The 23,351-nt window shown below is 39.1% G+C and overlaps 1 protein-coding gene across 6 annotated transcripts in view; it reads left to right on the plus strand.

Annotated features, from left to right (window-relative positions):
• Positions 1 to 23,351, plus strand: part of MBOAT1 (membrane bound O-acyltransferase domain containing 1) — a 200,429-nt gene that overhangs the window by 131,083 nt on the left and 45,995 nt on the right. For 5 of the 6 annotated variants that reach the window (XM_037843797.1, XM_037843796.1, XM_037843801.1 and 2 more), the window contains exon 13: positions 10,059 to 10,110. The exons of the other annotated variant lie outside the window; for it this stretch is intronic. In XM_037843797.1, coding sequence (XP_037699725.1) covers positions 10,059 to 10,110 — 52 coding nt within the window. The remainder of the gene's footprint in view (positions 1 to 10,058; positions 10,111 to 23,351) is intronic. 6 annotated transcript variants of the gene reach the window in all.

Below are 23,351 nucleotides of genomic sequence, written 5' to 3' on the forward strand. Positions count from 1 at the left end.
TTATGAATTTAATTTTTACTTTTTAAAGTAGCCATAAAGAACAAAAAAAAACGATTCAGTGGTTGTAAAAAAGTAGTTGTTCATTTCAATCTGAGGTTTTGATGGGTTAAAGGAGAAAAAGGCAAAAGGAGAAAATTAGGAAAAGAAAACAGGAGTTGTGGTAGTCCCCCAGAACTGGTGTGGCATTGCCACCCCCGCTTCTGCTCTTTGGGCAGCTGGGCAGATGGTCCTCCCAGACAGCTTTTCTCATTGGGGGCTGCATATTGGAACCACATAGGAAGTTTTGAAACAATGTATTGATGCCTCACTCCTCCAGGGACCAGATCTTACTTCTTTTCTCCAGCATTTGGCATAGCACCCTGCATGTAATGGAGATTCATTAAGTGTTTGTTGAATGAATGAGGGATTGGGTGAATTCTTTTAAAGCGTTGTGGCACTTGACAGTTTTGATTTGAGTTGCTTTTGCACTAGGAAACTTATTTGCTGCTTTTAGGGATTCGTTTCTGAAATAAACCCTTGTGTTTCCAGGGAATTCTGAAAGCACATCATCTGAAATCATCCCTTAGGCAGTCAGTTTGCATAGTTTGAAACCCCCTTGTCAATTCATCCATTCATTAATTAATTCCCTTACTTATCAGATATTGTCATGTCTGGTATGGGCCTGGCACTCTGTTAGACACTACAGGTAAAAGATGCTGAGATCTGTTTTTCGCCCTTAAAGAGTTCAGAGTGTAGCTGGAAAGAAATGATCAGGAATATGTGCTGTTGGAATGGCTAAGAGAATCCCAGCACTTAGAAATCATAAAGCAATTGGTTGATTGCCTTATCCTTGTTTCTCTGCAAGTTTAGAGCTTCCTCACTTCCTGGTGCCTGAAGGTTATCCAGGATGGTGATATCACAGCTCTTCAGCCTCAAACTAACATTTACCAGCAGTACTTTCACATAAGTTACCTAATACAATTCTGCAAACTTGGCATTATTATCCTTTTTGGGCAAATGTGGAAAACAAAGCTTAGAGACTTTAAGTAACTTGCCCAAGGTCACCCAGTTAGTCAGTGGAGGAGCTGGGTTTTGAATCCTGGTTGAGTTCCTCAGAAGTCCAGGGTGTAGATGCACTTTTGCTTTCTGGGAGACAACGTTTTAAAGCTGAAAGCAACTCTAGAACTCACATGACTGGTGATTTCCAAAAGCAGGTTGACTGGCCTTACCATTTGGGGAGCATGTTAAAAATTCACAGAGTCGGGAAATAGATTAGCTGTGAAAACTAAATGCTGACTGGAGCTGCTTCTGTCTTCTAAAGGGAGTGGCATAATTCATATCAATGGAGGATAATGGTAACTTTCTGCTGGTTAGAGAGATAAGAAACCGGGGGAGCGGGTGGTGAGAGCCAAGCCAAATTGTAAGGTTATGTTAAAGAGAAGGTCTATTTTGAAGCTTCTGCCAGTAGTTTGTGGTTCTAAAACATCTGTTTATGGTTCTTAATACATTTTGAGATATGCAAAGGTTGGTCTAGAACAAGTAGTTGGTGTATGGGTGGGGAGGGGTGCGGCAAACTGCCTTGCTAGAGAAATGAACAGAATTTGGGGAGAATTAGGCATAGACATCTCAGGGGTAGAATAATGAGATGGCAGAAGATATGGGGCCTCAGGAAAAAGGAAAATTCCCAGGGGGTGGACTGGTCAGGGTGACCTTTAAGAATGGGAAGATGTAGAATTGCTGAGCTGCTATACAATGTTATTTTACCATCACAGTTCAGGGACAATTTTAATCTCAAAAAAGGGATGACTCCATTCCAATTTGGGCTGGCTTTGGGAGGAGAGAGGAGAACAGACTGTCAAAAGAATGAATGCAGTAGAAGCTAGAGATTGGTGCAAGATATCCCCAGAAGTAATCTAAGGCTCCCTTGAGAATTCCCAGAAATATTGGTCAAAATATTGGCCCTGTGAGTGGCCTGTTTCTACTTTGATTCAGTTGGTCTGAAGTTACACCTGGGAATCAGTATTCTTATTTAGCTCCCCACATAATTCTGATGTGTAGCCAGATTTGGAAACTACTGGCTTAATCTTATTTTTTATTATTTTTTTACATCTGAGGAAAAGAGGTCCAGAGAGCTTGATGACTTGCTAAAAGCATCACACAAGTCTCACATGGCAGAGTCAAGAACAGAAGAAAATTCTCTTGACTCAGTAGGGTATAGTTGCCACAGATACCGAGCCCAGTAACTTCTGGGGACAAGTGGGTCCCTTTAAATTTTCTATGACATTTTCTTGTCTGACAATACCCTTCTAAGGGCTAAGAGTGAGTATATAGGTGAGATTTTGGGTATGCTTCAGGGGACCTGAAAATCTGCATTCCCTGGTTATCAATTGGACTCTGTGGGTGGCGAAATGTCAACTCCTAAGCAGCCTCACAGGACAGTTTTGTTGGAACTGCTGATGCAGTCAGCGGAGCACATTTTCTGGACAGTGCAGCACTTTTCTTTATGCCTTTCTGGATCCGCATAGCCGTGAGGATCAAATGGCCTCTTTTGTTCCTGGACAAAGAAAATTCATAGAGAGTAAGCACTTTTGACATAAAATTTGCAAGGTCTAAGCAGTTGCCTGCTACAATCGTCCGTTCATCCTGGGCCTTCTTTCTGCCTATTGTCTTGTGTTTCACAGGCACAGTGACCTTTCAGCATTTCTAGCTGCAGGCCCAGGTTTGCAACAGTCTCTGTATGCACTGGTCTGGAAAAGGACCAAATGCTGGGAAAGTTTTTCTGCCTCGTCACCAGTCCTTTTTCCCTCCAGTCCTCCACTGCTGCTGGCTGGATCTTTCTGTGCTTCTTATCAAGTCACTCCTCTCCTTAAAAACTCCTGTTGGCTCCCTGCTGTCTACAGAATAAAACCCACAGCCTGCCCAGTGGGACATTGACCAGCCTTGTTCCCTGCCCTCCCTCCAGGCAATTCAGCTGCCCCTCTTGTAGACCGTCTTCAGCAGCCAGGGGCTACCTGTGACTCTGTGCCTTTTATCTGCCCTTTTGGGGTAGGCACTTTCCAAAGCAGGTCTGCTTCTTACAGTTCTTTAGCTGCTGCCTGACAAGTGACTGTTTCTTTAACGTCTCAATATGTAGGATGCATTTGCACAGGAAATAGGGACCTTAAAAGCCAAACAGTTCTTTTGGTGTGTGAAATTGAATGATCTTCCCCAAACTTATCAAGCAGTTTCTTATGAGTTTGCGGCCTTCTCAGGCTCACCAAACTTAAAATGCCATTAATGAAAAAGATTATTTATCAATAATTGTAATTAAAAAAAGACGAGGAAAAAGAATCTCTGTAGAGAACTGAGATAAAGCAAATAACACACATATATACATAAAGTACATAAAACCCCAAAACTTCCTGGGACCTTTACAAAGCAGCAACTCACATGTATATTTTGCAACAGTAGATCTCATATGAATGAAATATTTCAATAAAAATAAAATGTTTCAGGTTTGTTTCATCAATGCTAAATTTGGTTGAATTGGCAATACTGAGTCAGGTAATCACAATTTTGGGGTTTTAAAACTTCTGAAACTTGAAATAATCATTTGCAAACTGGATTCTAATGTCACTTTTTAAAAATACCAGTAAGCACAAGCTGAATACATACAAATGTACATACCACTAATTCCTGCAGTAGTTTGAACTTAAGTCCTGATAAGGGAAACTATGAGACAAATATTTCAAGAAGAAAACACAATTTAAAACCCCAGTGTACTGCCTGTGGATGTTGCTGGATCACGGTTTCCTGTGACTGTTCAGCAGTGAGGTTGGTAGAATTACAAGCAAGTGCCCAGAGGATGCTTTGCAACCGGGCAGGTTCAGGGAATAGAGAAAGGTCTCCAGTTCTGCTGCTTTTTTGCTGAGCATCTGGGAAATATGAGCAGTTGACCTTTTTGTTGTTTAATGTGTTATAGAGCATTAAAGGTCTCAGGCCTTATCTAAAGTTGACATTTTGCAATGTCTCTTGTAGATTTCAGAGAAAACAAGGAAGTAGTCAAAAAAAGACATGAGAAGTGATGGAGCCTCTCTCCAATATAAGTGATAAATCGTATCTCTCTGTCCAAATTAGCTAATATTCTTGATTTGCAGGTGGATGGTTTCATCTGAAATGGTGTGAAGTAGTGACATCTTGTGGACATATGTGGTAATTGCAGGTGACTTCCATGTTGAATTAAAAAAGCCAACCTACTTCATTCATTCATAAACTGTATCTGTTTATTGTTTTTTAATTCAATTTTATTGAGATATAGTCACAAGCCATACAGTCATCCACAGTGTACAATCAGTTAACAGTACCATTATATAGTTGTGCATTTATCACCACAGTTTTTGAACAATTTCATTACCACACAAAAAAAGAATAAGAATAAAAATTAAAGTAAAAAAGAACACCCAAAACATCCCATACCCCCATCCCTCCCTATTCATTTACTTTTTGTCCTCATTTTTCTACTCATCTGTTCATACACTGGATAAAGGGAGTATGAGCCACAAGGTTTTCACAATCACAGTCACACTGTAAAAGCTATATAGTTATACAGTTGTCTTCAAGAATCAAGGCTACTGAGGTGCAATTAAACAGTTTCAGTATTTCCCTCTATCCCAACACACTAAAAACTAAAAAGGGATATTGTGTAATATATAAGAATAACCTCCAGAATGACGTCTCAACTCCATTTAAAATCTCTCAGCCACTGAAACTTTATTTTGTTTCACGTCTCTTCCCCCATTTGGTCCAAGAAGGCTTTCTCAATCTTATGATGCAGGGCCAAGATCATTCCTGTGACTCATGTCCCACGTTGCCAGGGAGATTTACACCCCTGGGAGTCATGTCCCACATAGGGAGTGGGCAGCGAGTTTAACTGCAGAGTTGGTTTAGGGAGAGAGTGGCCACATCTGAGCAACAAAAGAGGTTCTCTGGGGGTGACTCTTAGGCACAATTTTAAATAGGCTTAGCCTCTTCTTTGCAGTAACAGATTTCATAAGGGCAAGCCCCGAGATCAAGGGCTTGGCCTTCTAATTTGATAGTCCTCAATGCTTGTGAGAATATCAGTAATTCCCCAGGTGGGGAAGTTTAATATTTCCACATTTTCCCCAAGACACTCTAGGAGGTTTTTCAAATACATTTTTATTCTCTGCCCAAATTACTCTGGGATTTATAGGGGCTTCACATTAACCTGTACAAACCAACGAGATTTCACTCCCCTATTCAAAGTTCCATGTAATTATGATGTTTGAATAAACTGACTATACAAGTTAAATTACATAGTGTGTTACAGAAAATATAGATTTGCACCTGATAGACAGCTCTTCCTTTGGTCTCACAGAGAATTTGAAGTTTTAAAACACCACCAATAGCCTCCTTTATACTTTAGTCTAACCAAGTCCCTTTCATTCATATCTCTAATTGAAATCTCATCTCTCTTTTTCAGACTCTTTAACATTTGTCGTATGGGGTAATGTTGACATTCATAGCTGCCGGACTCTGGCTCTGAGTCTCAAGTGTCATACAGATACCCAAAGTTCCAGGTATTGCTGACAGGGCGACGCAGGAATGAGACACGGACACAAAGCTAAGAATTAAGGGAGCAGGGGGCCCACTTGCATCTCGTGCTAAGTGGACAACAATGCAGCCTTGCTCCAGCTATTTATTTCAGAAGATCAGATGTATATGTTATAGGTGCTCAGGTGGGGGAGAGCCCACCAAATACTTATGTTTACATCAGGTGCATACAATCTAGGTTTAAGACAATGGTAGTCACAAGACACACATCTTTACAGGGCGGGCCTGCATGGCATTCTATGCAGGCCTGCGGCTCAGCGTTCTAAGCCACCACCCCAGATATGCCTCAGGCAACATGGAAGACTCGGTTCCCCACATCCAGGGACCAATGATTATACACAAAGAGCCCAGCATCTCAGAATTTAGAAATAGCCATTACAGCTCAGGAATAAATGTAACTGCTGTAAGAGCTTACAGTCTAAGAACCTTTACAATAAGCCATCCCTGATAACCTACACTCTCAGATTCAGTTCTCAGAGTGGGCACATTATAGTTAGTCCGTATTAGTGAGGCATTATAATGTTTGTCTTTTCATTTCTGGTTTATTTCACTCAACATACTGTCCTCAGTGTCCATTCACCGCACATCTTCACTCCTTGTAGCAGCTCAATATTCCATTGTATACACCACAGTCCGCCATTCTGTTCATCAGTTGATGTACCCTTAGGCCACCTCCATTCACTGTGAATTGTGGCTACTGCCACCATAAACCCAATGTCCATTCATGTCCCTCTTTTCAGTTCTTCCAAGTATTTACCCAATAACGGGGTTGCAGGACTGTATGGCAGCCTCATGCTTAGCGTCCTGTGGAACCACCATACTGCCCTCCAGATGGGCTGCACCATTCTACTTCCCCACCAATGATGATTAGGTACATCTCTTTCTCCACATTTTCTCCGGCATGTGCATCCCTCTATTTATTTTTTAGAAAGTTTAATTCACACCCTGTACAGTCCCTCCTAAGTAAACAATCAGTGGTTCCCTGTATAATCAAATAGTTATGCATTCACCACAATTGTCTATATGAGGACATTTCCATTTCTTCCACAAAGTAAAAGGAAGAGGCAAAAAGAGAAAGAAGAAAAAAAGAAAAAAAAGAAAAGAAAAGAAAAAAATGGCAACTAAAAAGCAACAAAAGAAAAAGCAAAATTAAAATAAAATACAATAAAGAGGTCAGACAGTACCACCAATGCCAAGAATCCCATACCCCTCCCTTACATCCCCCTCTTATAGACATTTAGCTTTGGTATATTGCCTTTGTTGCAACTAATGGAAGCATGTTACAATGTTATTGTTAACTGTAGACTCTCATTAGCATCAATTGTATTTTTTCCCCAATATTATCCCATTTTTCACACCTTGCAAAGTTGACATTCATTTGTTTTCCCTCATGTGAAAGCATTCTTATATTTGTACATTTAATCACAATCATTGGCCATTCTAGGTTTCACTAAGTTATATCATCCCAATCTTATTTTCTGTCTTTCCTTCTGGTTTCCCACATGCCCCTAAAGTTTCTCTTTCAACCCTACTCACAGTCATCTTTGTTCAGTGATGTGCTATCATCACCCAGTATTGTGCTATCCATTTATTCATCTATATAATCAATCCTGTTGAACATTCTGTACTCCTTTAGCATCAAATGCCTCATCTTTACTTTCTTTCTATCTTCTGGTAGCTTCTTTTCTACACCCTTCTCCAAACCTCTTTCTCCTGTCTTTTCCTATCTGTCTGTAGCTCCCTTTTGTATTTTTTGTAGAGGAGGTCTCTTGTTCACGAACTCTCTCAGTGTCTGTTTATCTGTAAATATTTTAAACTCTCCCTCATTTTTGAAGGACAGTTTTGCTGGATATAGGATTCTTGGTTGGCAGTTTTTCTTTTTCAGTATCTTGAATATATCATAGCACTGCCTTCTCACCTCCAGGGTTTCTATTGTGAAATCTGCACTTGGTCTTATTGAGCTTCCCTTGAATGTGTTGGATTGCTTTTCTCTTGCTGCTTTCAGAATTCTCTCTTTGTCTTTGACATATGACAATCTGATTAGTAAGTGCTTTGGAGGAGGTCTATTTGGATCAATTCTGTTTGGGATATGCTACACTTCTTGGACATGTAATTTTATGTCTTTCATAAGAATTGGGAAATTCTCATTGATTATTTCCTCTGTTATTCTTTCTGCCTCTTTTCCCTTCTCTTCTTCTGGGATATCTATAACACATATATTCATGCACTTCATGTTGTCATTCAGTTCCCTGAGCCCCTACTCATATTTTTCCATTCTTTTCCCTATCTAATCTTTTGTGTGTAGGATTTCAGATGTCCTGTCCTCTAGTTTGGTAATCCTTTCTCATGCCTCTCCAAATCTGCTGTTGTATGTCTCCATTGTGTTTTCATCTCTTCTATTGTGTCTTTTATTCCAATAAGTTCTGCCATTTGTTTTTTCAAGCTTACGAATTCTTCTTTATGGTCACCCAGTGTCATCTTTATATCCTTCGTCTGTTTTGTCACATTTTCTTTCAACTCATTGATTTGATTTAGAAGATTTATTTGAACATCTTTAATTAGTTGTTTTCAACTCTTGAATCTCAGTTGAGGTGTTTGGCCTTTGACTAGACCATGTTTTCATGTTTCCTGGTGTGGCTCACAATTTTTTGCTGCCTAGGCATCTGATTTTCTTGATTAGTTTATTCTGGGGGTTGTTTTCTCTCTTTTGCTTTGGGTTTTCTTTGGTCTCTATATTTCTTTTTTTCTCTCACTGGCCAGTTGTCCGATTGGCTCTGGCTCCCAGTCTTCCCCTCAAATCAGGCACCCACTCTGGCCTGCCACAGGAATGGGAGACAGGCACTGGGCATCCCAGGAAGTTCACAGTGTGTGTGTTCTGGTTTGCTCATGCTGCCATTATGCAAAATACCAGAAATGGATTAGCTTTTATAAAGGGGATTTATTAGGTTACAAAGTTACAGTTTTGAGGCCATAAAAGTGTCCAAACTAAAGCATCAACAAGAGGATATCTTCACTGAAGAATGGCTGATGGTGTCCAGAACACCTGTCAGCTGGGGAGGCACATGGCTGGTGTCTGCTGGTCCCGGGTTGTGTTTCAAGATGGCTTTCTCAAAAATGTCTATCTCAGCTGCTCTTGGGATGTTTTGTTCTCTCTTAGCTTCTCTGGAGCAAACTCTGGACTAGCATCTCAAAGCTTCAGCAAGCATCTCTCCAAAAGTCTCTCTAAGCTGCTCTGTGTGTGAGCTCCCTTTAAAGGACTCCAGTAAACTAATCAGGACCTACCCTGAATAGGCAGGGTGAAATCTCCATGGAAACATTCAATCAAGAGGTCACACCCTAATCAGAAAGATTAATAAATCTGCTCCCACAAGATTGCATTAAAGAATACGGCTTTTGGGGGGACATAATGAAGCCAAACCAGCTCAGTGTGGTAATATAGATCTGCTGACTTCCAGTGGTGCTATTTTCCACCAGTCAGCAAGACCTGCATTTGTTTTAGAGCCCCGCTTTGACAGTTGTGTCGTCCATATTTCTTAGCCATAACCAGGCTGGGTTTCTGTACAAGGCATGTAGCCCAGCTCCTGTGGTCCTAATAAAGGGTTCAGAGCATCTTTTTAAAAATGTTTCTATTCCCTTGCACTTTACGGACTGTCCAGCAGATGGCATTCTTTGGCAAATTACTCATCCTCAGAGGTTCTTTGCCTCGAGCACAGGCTGCGTCTACACAGGTGAGCTGAAACTGCAGGATTCCTATGCCCTAGCTTTGCTGGCCAAAATCTGACTCAATGTGGGGGTACATCTGTGGCAGGGTACTCCCTCAGCTGACCCAGTACTCCAGCCATCCCCAAAGAAAGGAGACTGCCTCTGGCTGCTGTTCCTCAAGGTGGGGGAAGGGTTTTCAGACCCAGGGCTGGAAAAGCAGTCTCTGTCCACATTATCTCAGTCTCTTTGTCCTTCACTGACCTGGGCTTTGAAATGTCCTGCTGTCTCCTGGGTCTTCAAGCAGTGGGTGTATGTCTCACTGCTGTGAGAGATTTTAAAACATGTGTCCCTGGTGGGAGGGTTCCTGTCTGCTGATTCTGTGCCTTTCCCACACTGAGACCGAGTGAGGAGCAGGGGAGAGGACCAGCTGGTCTGGGACAGAAGATTCCTATCTGATATTTCTCCTCTTTTTTCAGTTTGGCATCTGCAGGTCTTTCTTCAGTCTATGTGCTCCTCCAGAGTTTCAAACAATTCACAATTGTCCTTTTTTTATTGAATCTCTGGAGAGGAGGTTTCAGTAGCTGTTTACATTGCCATGTTAATGATGTCACTCCCTAATTATTGTTTCTTTTAATTCTCTGGTATTCCGGTATTCCTTTTGAATAGTAAATGATAGTCAGTTGAAGTGAAGTTTAGATTGTTATGATTGTTTTTCTGTGGAGTCAAACATTGAATTGATTCCCTGCCCTTCCCTCTCCCCATTTTAGGAAAAACAGAAGCAGGAGGGTGTGTAGACTCAAAAAAGCATGCATGTTGGAGGTAAGAAATGTTTGCATAAGGCATATTTCTTCTAATCCCTTGCTGTGTGATTTTAGAGAAAGCAAGTAGCCTCCTTTTCTCTTAAGTAAGAATAATAGCCATGATTACTATTCAGAATTTGGGGGGTTAAGTAAAAACCATAATGTACTTTATTGAAGCTAATGGATTTCTGAAATCATGATGGTGTGGAAATAGTAAGGTCATTGTGATGGGGCACAGAAGTTCTTTGGATATCAATTTTCTCATCTTAAAAGGTGAGTATTAAATGAGCTGACCAAGAAGTCACTTCTAACACTGTATGACTTGATGTTTTCCTTCACAATCTGATGAGTCTCTTTAAAGTAATATTTCTGGTAGTATACTCTAAATCTGCGGTTGTCCCAATCTGAGCTAACTTATTTTTTGACCTATAACTTTGTAGTAAAGCATTTTGTTTTCTGGGTAATAAGTTCTAGGTGGCTAATTTCAGAAGGAAATACATGTTTTTTTTTTTTTGTTTTTTTTTTTTAATCATCATTTTAGTGAGATATATTCACATACCACGCAGTCATACAAAACAAATCGTACTTTCGATTGTTTACAGTACCATTACATAGTTGTACATTCATCACCTAAATCAATCCCTGACACCTTCATTAGCACACACACAAAAATAACAAGAATAATAATTAGAGTGAAAAAGAGCAATTGAAGTAAAAAAGAACACTGGGTACCTTTGTCTGTTTGTTTCCTTCCCCTATTTTTCTACACATCCATCCCTAAACTAGACAAAGTGGAGTGTGGTCCTTATGGCTTTCCAAATCCCATTGTCACCCCTCATAAGCTACATTTTTATACAACTGTCTTCGAGATTCATGGGTTCTGGGTTGTAGTTTGATAGTTTCAGGTATCCACCACCAGCTACCCCAATTCTTTAGAACCTAAAAAGGGTTGTCTAAAGTGTGCGTAAGAGTGCCCACCAGAGTGACCTCTCGGCTCGTTTTGGAATCTCTCTGCCACTGAAGCTTATTTCATTTCCTTTCACATCCCCCTTTTGGTCAAGAAGATGTTCTCCGTCCCACGATGCCGGGTCTACATTCCTCCCCGGGAGTCATATTCTACGTTGCCAGGGAGATTCACTCCCCTGGGTGTCTGATCCCACATAGGGGGGAGGGCGGTGATTTCACCTTTCAAGTTGGCTTAGCTAGAGAGAGAGGGCCACATCTGAGCAACAAAGAGGCATTCAGGAGGAGACTCTTAGGCACAAATATAGGGAGGCCTAGCCTCTCCTTTGCAGCAACCGTCTTCCCAAGGGTAGAACTTATGGTAGAGGGCTCAACCCATCAAACCACCAGTCCCCTATGTCTGTGGTCATGTTAGCAACCAGGAAATACATGGTTTTATATATTATCTTTTATTGCTGACATTTCAGTTTTATGCTTGGGGTAGTTATGCAAGTTTCTGAATGTAGAAAGAAACAGGTGAACATTTTGGCAAATATTTAAGCCTTTATTGTGTGTGCACCGGAACAAGGCAGAACAGTAAGTGCCTTGTTCACACATGTTAGTATGACTTGAGCATCCGCTTTCTTTGGTCCAAAATTACTGAGCCAAGCGACACAGTGAATCGGGTCTTGCCCTATAGGTCTCCCTTCCCAGGTCTTTGTTTTCTAAAACAGGGTACTTGGTTAAAATTCACAAATTGAGTTTCTGCCTTACCATTATTCTGGGATTAAAAGGATATTTAAAAGCATATGAGGTATTTATTATCGAAATAGAAGAATGTATTTAAAAATAGCACATCTTTTAGACAAGCTCTACCTTCTTTCTCTCTCTGTGTCTCTCTATTTCTCTCTTTTTAAAGGGTTTTATAAATAATACAATCATGAAAAGAGGTGACATTCCATTTCACCTCATCTTTTATTGTAAATCACTTTACAAAGGACTTTCCCAACCATCTGAAGTTATTGGATCCAGCCAGGATTGGGCTGGCGCTCCAGACCATGTAAACTGGGGCTTGTAAGTTCATTTCAAGAATTATCTCAGAAACTCTTCTTGTGCTATGAGTTGGAATAAATTGTGTTTTCAATGTGTGTTTTAAGTTTCTTTAATCTCTGAATGAGGGGTGTTCCCTTTAGAGAGAGACAAAGGCCAGTAGACAATTTGGGTTACACTTCCCCAGAAGTGGACTCTGAGATGAGGATTTAATTTTAAGTAAGAGTAGTTTATTTGGGAAGTGATCCCAGGATTTGGAATGGGGAAGTGAGACAGGGAAGGGAAAGAAAGTAATACAGAGTGAGGTACTTAGCAGGTAACCATGTAGGTAATGGGCTCAGTGCCACTGGAGATCACTGGGCAACGGTGTAGAACCCACCACAGAGTTGTCCTACCTGGAAGGAGAGGAGGCTGTGATATTTAGGGACCAGCCCTCATTTATCATTGAGATGACTCTGCAGCACCACGGCATGTCCGACAAGGAGGCCAGTTGTGCTCAGTAGGTGGAGAAGGCCCCCAGAGTTGCAGGGGATTGTAGTTAAGAAGCTGCTGGCATGCTGAGGAAAAGTGAGTGCTGAGAGGATGTGAGTGGGGCCCTGGACATGTCCCTTACACAGACACACATGCTTTTCCTGTCTCTATCTTATGTCATTGCTGACTGTGAATTGCGTATCAGCACCATGCAACATGCTGAGGGGAATGCAAATAGACTAATTGAAAATGCACACACATTTGCAACAAGTAATACTGTAAGACAGTTTATTATCAAGTGTCAAGATAAGTAAAACAGGTGTCAAGTAGTATAGAGTTCAGAGAAAGGAAAGACCTATAGGGAAAGCCTTGCCAAGGAAGAACTCCAAGGGCTGATGGTATTTAGGTGGGAGAGTAAAGGGAGAAAGGCATTCTAGGCCAGAAAAGCAAGAGGGAAAGGCTTGGAGTCAGAAATGAGCAAGTTGTGTCTGTTTTGGGGGTGTGGGAAAAATTATGAGTTAGATCTGACCAGATGTTTTATGTAGTGGAGGCATCAGGAGGTTGGATAAATCCACATTTTGGGATGTCTTGGGCATCTGTGATAGCAATGACAAATAATTTTTACCTCACTTTGATTGGTAACTTCATTCGATAGGCAATGGCTCTCTGCAGCTCTATTTTTTTAATGTAATTTTATTGAAATATATTCACATACCATACAGTCATCTGAAGTATACAGCAGTTGTTCACAGTATCATCATGTATTTGTGCATTCATCACCACAATCAATTTTTGAGCATTTTCATTACTCCAAAAAATAAAAGTGAAAATAAAAATAAAAGTAAAAAGAACACCCAGAACGTCCCATACCCTCCTCCTCCATATTGTTCATTTACTTTTTTTTTTTTTTGGGGGGGGGGGTTAATTCAATTTTATTGATATATATTCAAATACCATACAATCATCCAAAGTGTACAATCAGTTGTTCACAGTACCATCATATAGTTGTGTATTCATCACCCCAATCTGTTTTTTTTTTTTGAACATTTTCCTTGTACCAAAAAAAGTGAAAATAAGAATAAAAAATAAAAGTAAAGAGGAACACCCCAAACACCCCCCTGCCCTATTTTTCATTTAGTTTTTTGTCCCCATTTTTCTACTTATCCATCCATACGCTGGATAAAGGTGGTGTGCTCCACAAGGCTTTCACAATCACACTGCCACCCTTTGTAAGCTACATTGCTAGACAATCATCTTCAAGAGTAAAGGCTACTGGGTTGCAGTTTGATAGTTTCAGGTATTTACTTCTAGCTATTCCAATGCATTAAAACCCAAAATGGGTTATCTATATAGTGCATAAGAATGCCCACCAGAGTGACCTTTCAACATTTAAAATCTCTCAGCCACTGAAACTTTCGTTTCAATTCTCTTCCCCCTTTTGGTCCAGAAGGCTTTCTCAATCACATGATACAAGGTCCAGGTTCATCCCTGGGAGTCACATTTCACATTTCCAGGGAGATTTATACCTTCCAGGATCATGTCCCATGTAGGGATGAGGGCAGTGAGTTTACCTGCTGAGTTGGCTTAGAGAGGCCACATCTGAGCAACAAAAGAGGCCTGCTGGGGGTGACTCTTAGGCACAATTATGAGTATTCTCTCTTTTGTAGTAACAAGCTTCATAAGGGCAAGCCCCAAGATTGAGGGCTTGACCGTCTAAGCTGGTGGTACCCAATACTTGTGAGAACATCAGGATTTCCCCAGCTGGGGAAGTTTAATATTTCCACATTTTTCCATAGTCCCTCAAGGGGCCTTTGCAAATACTTTTTTTTTTTTTTTTTAAATTCAGTTTTATTGAAATACTTTCGCACACCATACAATCATCCATGGTATACAATCCACTGTCCACAGTATAACATAGTTATGCGTTCATCACCACAATCTATCTCTGAACCTTTTCCTTACATCAGAAAGAACCAGAACAAAAATAAAAAATAAAAGTGAAAAAAGAACACCTAAATCATCCTCCCATCCCACCCCATTTGTCCTTTAGTTTTTATCCCCATTTTTCTACTCATCCATACACTAGATAAATGGGGTGTGATCCACAAGGTCTTCACAATCACACTGTCACCCCTTGTAATCTACATTATTATATAATTGTCTTCAGGAGTCCAGACTGCTGGGTTGGAGTTGGTAGTTTCAGGTATTTACTTCTAGCTATTCCAATACATTAAAACCTAAGAGGTGTTATCTATATAGTGCATAAGAATGTCCACCAGAGTGACCTCTCGACTCCATTTGAAATCTCTTAGCCACTGAAACTATTTCGTCTCATTTTGCATCCCCCTTTTGGTCAAGAAGATACTCTCAGTCCCACGATGCCGGGTCCACATTCATCTCCGGGAGTCATATTCTGCATTGCCAGGGAGACTTACACCCCTGGGAGTCGGGTCCCACGTAGGGGGGCGGGCAGCGAGTTCACCTGTCGAGATGGCTCAGTTAGAGAGAGAGAGGGCCACATCTGAGTAACAAAGAGGTACTCAGGGGGAGACTCTTAGGCACAACTACATGCAAGTTTAGACTCTCCTTTGTGGTAACAAGCTTCATAAGGGCAAGTCCCATGATCGAGGGCTCAGCACATCAAACCACCAGTCCCAATGTTTGTGACAACATCAACACCAGTCCAGGTGAGGATGTCCAACACATCCACACCTTCCCCAAGATCCTCGGGGCTGGGGAGGGGGAGGCTGTAAATATATTTTTTATTATCTGCCCAAATTACTCTGGGATGTGTCACTATTTCACTCCAGCCTATGCTAACCTACCATATCTCACTTCCTAATCAAAGTTCCATGCAATTGTGGTGTTTGAACAGATCGACTGTAGAGTTGTACCGTTTAGAAAATTTAGATCCTGTACCAAATAGATATCTCTTCCCTTGGTCTCACACGGAAGCTGAAGTTTTAAAACACAATCAGTTTCAACCTTTACCCTTTGGCTTGGCTTGCCCTGGTCTTAACCGGACCTGCTTCATTCATATCACTAATTGAAGTCTGGGCTCTTTTTCAGCTTTTTTTTTTTTTTTTTTGATAGTGGCTGTATGCACTAATACTGACATTCATCTTAAAGTTGTACGTTTGTCACCACAAGCAGCACTTGAACATATTGATTACTACAAGAAAAAAAAATTTTTTTTTTAGCAATAAGAAAAAAATGATAGAAAAAAAAATAACATGTCATACAATACAATATACTATTAAGGACAGCACATAACACCACTACCAAGAATCCCATATTCCTCCCCTATATCCCCCTCATATACATTTAGCATTGGCATATTGCCTTTGTTACATTTAATGGAGGTATATTACAGTGTTACTGTTGACCATAGACTCCAGTTGGCTTTGATTATGTTTTTTCCTGAATACTATCCCCTTTTCAACTCTCTACATGGTTGACATTCATTTGCTTTCCCACATGCAAAAACATTTTTATATTTGTGTATTTAGTAACAGTCATTGGCCACTCCAGTTTTTGCCAAGTTATACAGTCCCAGTCTTTATCATCTATCTTTACCTCTGGTGTCATACATTCTCCTATCCCACCTCTTTCAGCTTTACTCACAGACATCTTTGTTCAGTGTACTTACAATGCCGTGCTACCATCACACAGTATTATGCTATCTATTTCTGGATCTATGCAATCAATCCTAAACATTCTGTAGTCCTTCAGCATCAAATGGCTGGTCTCTGCCCTCTTTCTATCTCCTGGTCGCCTGTGTTGTCAGCTTTTAACTCCCAAAGTTTGTTCATTAATGTCTCTTCATATTAGTAAGACCATACAGAATCTGTCCTTTTGTTTCTGGCTAACTTCACTCAACATAATGTCCTCAAGGTTCATCCACATTATTACATGATCCATGTCTTTGTTCTGTCTTACAGATGCATAATATTCCATCATGTGTATATACCACAGTTTGTTTATCCACTCATCCGCTGATGGACATTTGGGCTGTTTCCATCTGTCGGCAATTGTGAATAATGCTGCAGTAAACATCGGTTTACAGATGTCTGTTTGTGTCTTAAGTTTCAGTTCCTCTGAGTATATACCTAGCAAAGGAATCTCTGGTCATATGGCAAATCTATATTTAGCTTCCTGAGGAACCTCCACACTGTCTTCCAGAGTGGTTGCACCATTCTACATTCCCACCAACAGTGAATAAGTGTGCCTCTTTCTCCACATCCTCTCCAGCACTTGTCATTTTCTGTTTTTTGGATAATGGCCACTCTGGTAGGTGTGAGATGATATCTCATTGTGGTTTTGATTTGCATTTCCTTAATAGCCAGTGAAGTTGAGCATTTTTTCATATGTTTTTGAGCCATTGTATTTCCTCTTCAGAAAAATGTCTGTTCATGTCCTTTGCCCATTTTTTAATTGGATTGTTTGTCTTTCTGTTATTGAGATGCAGGATTCCTTTATATATTCGGGATATTAAACCCTTATCTGATATGTGGTTTCCAAATATCATCTCCCATTGTGTAGGTTGCCTTTTTACTTTTCTGACAAAGTCCTTTGATGTACAAAAGTGTTTAATTTTGAGGAGATCCCATGTGTCTATTTGTTCTTTGGTTGCTCTTGCGTTGGGTGTGAGGTCTAAGAAACCATCTCCTATCACAAGATCTTTAAGATATTGCCCTACATTTTCTTCTAAGAGTTTTATGGTCTTGGTGCTAATGTTTAGGTCTTTGATCTACTTTGAGTTAATTTTGGTATAAGGTGTGAGATGGACATCCTCTTTCATTCTTTTGGAAATGGATATCCAGTTCTCCAAACACCATTTATTGAACAGGCTGCTCTTTCCCAGTTGCTTCGGCTTCACTGCCTTATCAAAGATCAGTTGTCCGTAGATGCGAGGGTCTACTTCTGTACACTCAATTCGATTCCATTGATCAGTATATCTGTTCTTATGCCAGTACCATGCTGTTTTGAGCACTGTAGCTTTGTAATATGCTTCAAAGTCAGGTAGTGTGAGACCTCCCACTTCATTCCTCTTTCTCAAGATATTTTTGGCTATTCGGGGCACCTTACCCTTCCAAATAAATTTAGTTATTGGTTTCTCTATTTCTGTAAAGTAAGTTGTTGGGATTTGAATTGGTATTGCATTGAATCTGTGAATCAGTTTAGGTAAAATTGCCATCTTAACTATATTTAGTCTTCCAATCCATGAACATGGTATGTTCTTCCATTTTTTCAGGTCTTGTTCAATTTCTTTTAGCAGTTTCTTATAGTTTTCTATGTAAAGGTCTTTTGTGTCCTTGGTTAAGTTTATTCCTAAATACTTGATTCTTTTGGTTGCTATTGTAAATGGGATTTTTTTCTTGATTTCCTCCTCTTGTTGCACATTACTTGTGTATAGGAACACTACAGATTTTTGCGTGCTGATCTTGTAGCCTGCTACTTTGCTGTATTCATTGACTAGTTCTAGTAGCTTTGCTGTAGATTTTTCTGGATTTCCTACATACAGAATCATGTCATCTGCGAATAGTGAAAGTTTTACTTCTTCCTCTCCAATTTGGATGCCTTTTATTTCTTTTTCTTGCCTAATTGCTCTAGCTAGAACTTCCAGCACAATGTTGAATAACAATGGTGATAGTGGGCATCCCTGTCTTGTTCCTGATCTTAGAGGAAAAGCTTTCAGTCTCTCCCCATTGAGTGTGATGTTAGCTGTGGGTTTTTCATATATTGCCTTTATCATATTGAAAAAGTTCCCTTGTATTCCTATCCTTTGAAGTATTTTCATCAGGAAAGGATGTTGAATTTTGTCAAATGCCTTTTCTGCATCAATCGAGATGATTATGTGGTTCTTCTGCTTTGATTTATTGATGTGGTGTATTACATGAATTGATTTTCTTGTGTTGAACCACCCTGGCATACCTGGAATAAATCCCACCTGGTCGTGGTGTATAATTCTTTGAATGTGCTTCTGGATTCAATTTGCGAGTATTTTGTTGAGGATTTTTGCGTCTATATTCATTAAAGAAATTGGTCTATAATTTTCTTATTTTGTAGTATCTGTGTCTGGTTTTGGTATTAGGGTGATGTTGGCTTCATAGAAAGAGTTAGGTAGCTTTCCCTCTTCTTCAATTTTTTTGGAGAGTTTGAGCAGGATTGGTACTAATTCCTTCTTGAATGCTTGGTAGAATTCACATGTGAAACCATCTGGTCCTGGGCTTTTCCTTTTTGGGAGCTTTTTGATGACTGACTCAATCTCTTTCCCTGTGATTGGTTTGTTGAGGTCATCTATTTCTTCTTGAGTTAATGTTGGTTGTTTATGCTTTTCTAGGAAGTTGTCCATTTCATCTAAGTTGTCTAGTTTATTAGCATATAGTTGCTCATAGTATCTTCTGATTATGTCCTTAATTTCTGCAGGGTCGGTAGTTATATTTCCTTTCCCATTTCTGATTGCGTTTATTTGCATCTGCTCTCTTTTTTTTGTTAGCCTAGCCAGTGGTCCATCGATTTTATTGATTTTCTCAAAGAACCAACTTCTGGTTTTGTTGATTCTCTCTTTTGTTTTCCTGTTCTTAATTGCATTTATTTCTGCTCTAATCTTTGTTATTTCTTCCCTTCTGCTTGCTTTGGGGTTAGTTTGCTGTTCTTTCTCTAATTCCTCCAGGTGAGCAGTTAACTCTTCAATTTTTGCTCTCTCTTCTCTTTTAATATAGGCATTTAGGGCAATAAATTTCCCTCTCAGCACCGCCTTTGCTGCATCCCATAAGTTTTGATAAGTTGTGTTTTCATTGTCATTTGCCTCGAGGTATTTACTAATTTCTCTTGTAATTTCTTCCTTTACCCACTGGTTTTCTAAGAGGGTGTTGTTTAGCCTCCATACATTTGTGAATTTTATGACCTTCTGCCTTTTATTTATTTCCAACTTCATTCCATTGTGGTCTGAGAAAGTGTTTTGTATAATATCAATATTTTTAAATTTGTTGAGACTTGCTTTGTGACCCAACATGTGGTCTATCCTAGAGAATGTTCCATGAGCACTTGAGAAAAAAGTGTATCCTGCTGTTGTTGGATGTAGTGTTCTATAGATGTCTGTCAAGTCTAGTTCATTTATCATACAATTCTGCAAATACTTTTTATTCTCTGCCACATTACTCTGGGATGTTTCAGGGTTTCATGCTAACCTGTACTAACCAGCAAGGTCTCACTCCCTAGTCAAGGTACCATGTAATTACTGCATTTGAGTAAACTGACATACAAGTTAAACCATATAGTGTGCTACAAAAAACTCAGACCTTGCACCATATAACCATCTCTTCCTTTGGTCCAACAAAGAGGCCAAAGCTTTAAAATACAGTTAATACCATCCTCTACCCTTCAGTCTGATCCACCCCAATCTCAACCAAGTCCTTTGTGTTCATTTCTCCAATTGAAGTCTGATCTCCTTTTCCCTCTCTAACAGTTGATTTATGGGATGATGCTGAACTATCAGCTGCCAAGCTCTTGCTTGCAGCTTTATTTTGAGAAGGAATCTGGGATGAGTCAAGGCTCAAGTGGGGAGACCACAGTGAGTAGAGAGATCTGCTTAGGATGGAATAGAAAGTGGAGGCAGGTTAAAATAATTTCTCCTTTTAATCAAATTAATATATGCATATAATTTAAAAGAAAATATAGTTTCAGAGGTTCATGATGAAATATGAATACAATATAAAAGTAGATATAATTTAAAAATAAGTGATAAAAATGAAGTTTACACATACCAAGGGGCAGAGGTACTACTACCAAACAGATGGCATGGGGGAATGCAGCTAGCATTCTTGCATAGAGTAACGTTTATAGCTTTAAATTTATATATTAGAAGAGAACAAATATTGAAAATAAATGAACTAATCATACCTCTCAAGAAGTTAGAATAAAGAAAGATAATTAAAACCCTCCAAAATAGAAAGATGGAAATAATAAGGGTTAAGAGAAGACAAATTAATGAAATAGAAAACAATACAGAGGATCAATAAAGCTAAAAGTTGGCTCTTGGAAGGGACTAATAAAATTCATGAATTTCTGACTAGCTAGTTTGAGGAAAAACAGGTGGAAAACACAAATAACAACTACTATATCAGGAACTGAAAAGGAGATGACACTATAGATTGTGCTGCAAGCATTAAAAGATTGTAGGAGAATATCATGAGCAGCTTTAAACAATAAATTTGCTAAGCTAGGTGAATAGACAAATTCCTCAAATTACCACAACTGACCAAAACTGACATAAGAAGAAACAGAAAAATCAGAATAATCCTGTAGCTACTAAATAAGCTGAACCCATAATTAAAAACCTTTCCACAAAGACAACTTTTGTCCCAGAAATCTTTACTGGTGAATTCTTCCAAAAATTTAAGAAAGAATTAATGCTAATCTTTTACAGCTCCTCCAGAGAATAGGGGGAAAAATAAAAGGAATAATCCCCAATTCAATCCTTAAAGCATGAATAATCTTGGTACCAAACCATGACATACATTTTAAAAAAGAAAAACTACAGTAGAATCCTATTCAGAAATCCTAAACAAACTATTAGTAAACCAAGTCCAGCCATATGTATAAAAGGTAATAAATCTTTCTCAGGTTGGTTTATTTTGGTAATGTTAGATTTATTTCATATTAAAAAATGAATTTGTATGATTACCACAGTAACAGAATAAGGAAGGAAAATGATATATTCATCTTAATAGATGCAGGAAAAGCAATTGGCAACATTGAATAACCTCTCATGGTTTTAAAAATCCTTGGCAAATCCTTGGAGAAAAGAACCTCCTTTATCTGGCAAAGATATACAAAAACTTACAGGAAAAATCATACTTAATAGTGAAATACTGAAGCCTCTCCCCTTGAAGTTGTGGATAAGAAAATAAGTACTGGAACTAGTAGTCAATGCAACCCAGCAAGAAAAATATAATAAGGGTTGGAAAGAAAGTGAAGTACTTTGTTATCTTACACATAGGAGATTCTATAGATCATTCATATAGATAAATTACTAGGATTAATAAATGACCTTAATAAGGTCAGGAAATACAGATTTGCAGAATACAAGGTCTATATCCATGAGTATTTCTGTATAGCATTAACAAACAGAAAAGCAAAAATATAAAAAAATTAAAAGACAAATGAATACATGCTGTAGTTCCCATTTTTATATAAAATTCAAAAAAAGAGGAAAAATGGGAGTATATTATTAGAAGTCATATTAGTTACTTTTGAGGAGGAGGAAGGGTAGCAATTGGGAGGGAGCAGAAGGGGTACTTTGAGGGTGCTGGCAATGCTCTGTTTCTAAGTCTACATAGTGGTGACGTGTTCACTTTGTGAAAACTGCGCATTTATGTTTTGTTCATTTATCTGCATATATATTAAAATTTACCATAATATTATTAAAAAGCCAGAAAGATCAGTTTAATAAGAAATGATGTCTATAAATATATTATTATAATATTCAGTTCAGAGATATTAAATGATTTGAATACAATTAGAAGAAAACCAACCAGCCATTAGTTTATAACCATAGAATTCCAACAAGTTGTGTCAAACATATGATACAATAATGCAAGGACAATTTGAGGAAGCCTAATTTGGACACTGAAGTAGACTGTGCTATGGGACAGCTCAAGGGGTGGTTGTAATACAGGTTAGAAATCTGGGAATAATCAAAGGAGCAAACCAAGAAAAGAATCTTTAGTTTTATATAAATATTGAAACCCAAGCATGTGTCTTTAAGAACTTCTGGAATACTGCACTGCTTCTTCCACCCTCTCTGGTCATGTTTGTGTAGTTAATGATATAGTTACATAGTCAGATGTCACGTTGGTGATCCTGACCGATTGGTATTACTGCCTAGGGTGTGGATAAGGTGCCTGGAGAGTTGGCCTGGGATTGGAGTGATCTTGGCAGACTCTTGCATAGAATGCTTTTCCTTCACAGTCCTCCGCCCTCTCTTGCTCCCATACCTTCCCCAGTCCTGCTCCTCAGAAGCAGCCAATTTCAACCCTTTTTAGTTCTTTCTTCTCTCATTTTATCTCCGTATTTCTACTTATCCTCATGTTGCTATTTTTTTATTTACCTATTTAGACCTTATGTGCCGACTCCCTACCATGGTAGATTTTAACTTTTTTAAACCCACTCTTCAATCCCCCATTCCCTCACCCACCTAATACTCAGTATTTATAGGTTACTATGTGAATATTCACTATTAAGCCAAGCAGTATACTATGATAATATTTTTTTCTTGAACAGCTTTTATTTAATTACGTCTTTTTGCTTCAGTTTCTATATACCTATTCGTAGTCCTTCCTGAACTCTTTCATAGATCTATAAGATGCCTCTCAATATTATTTTTAACCCAATCCCTGAAGATAGCCTGTCAATTCTACTTTTTTCTCCCCTGGAGATATCATCCTGAAGTTTTCTGTTCTTCTCCTTGCTCTGTTGACTTACTGCTCATCTCCATCAACCTAGGACATGCCTTCACTACCCTCCTATGTTGGATCCCCTGTTTCTTAGGATTCTTTGCCCTATTTTTTCTTGTTTTACTCCCTTCTTTTGATGGAGCACGTCCTGAAGTAGCTTCAGGATAAAGATTGCCTGACAGATGATGTCTAACCTGCTTGAAACTGTTAAGCGGTTGAATAGTTATAGAATTTATTGATGAAAGCCATTTGTTTTCCCTCAGAAGTTTAAGGTATTGCTCTACTGCATGTGGTTTTTTGTTTGTTTTTAGGTCTAGAGGTTTTACTTTATATAAAT

This window comes from Choloepus didactylus, chromosome 7 (assembly GCF_015220235.1).
Source record: "Choloepus didactylus isolate mChoDid1 chromosome 7, mChoDid1.pri, whole genome shotgun sequence".
In the NCBI taxonomy this organism is placed as follows: domain Eukaryota; kingdom Metazoa; phylum Chordata; class Mammalia; order Pilosa; family Megalonychidae; genus Choloepus; species Choloepus didactylus.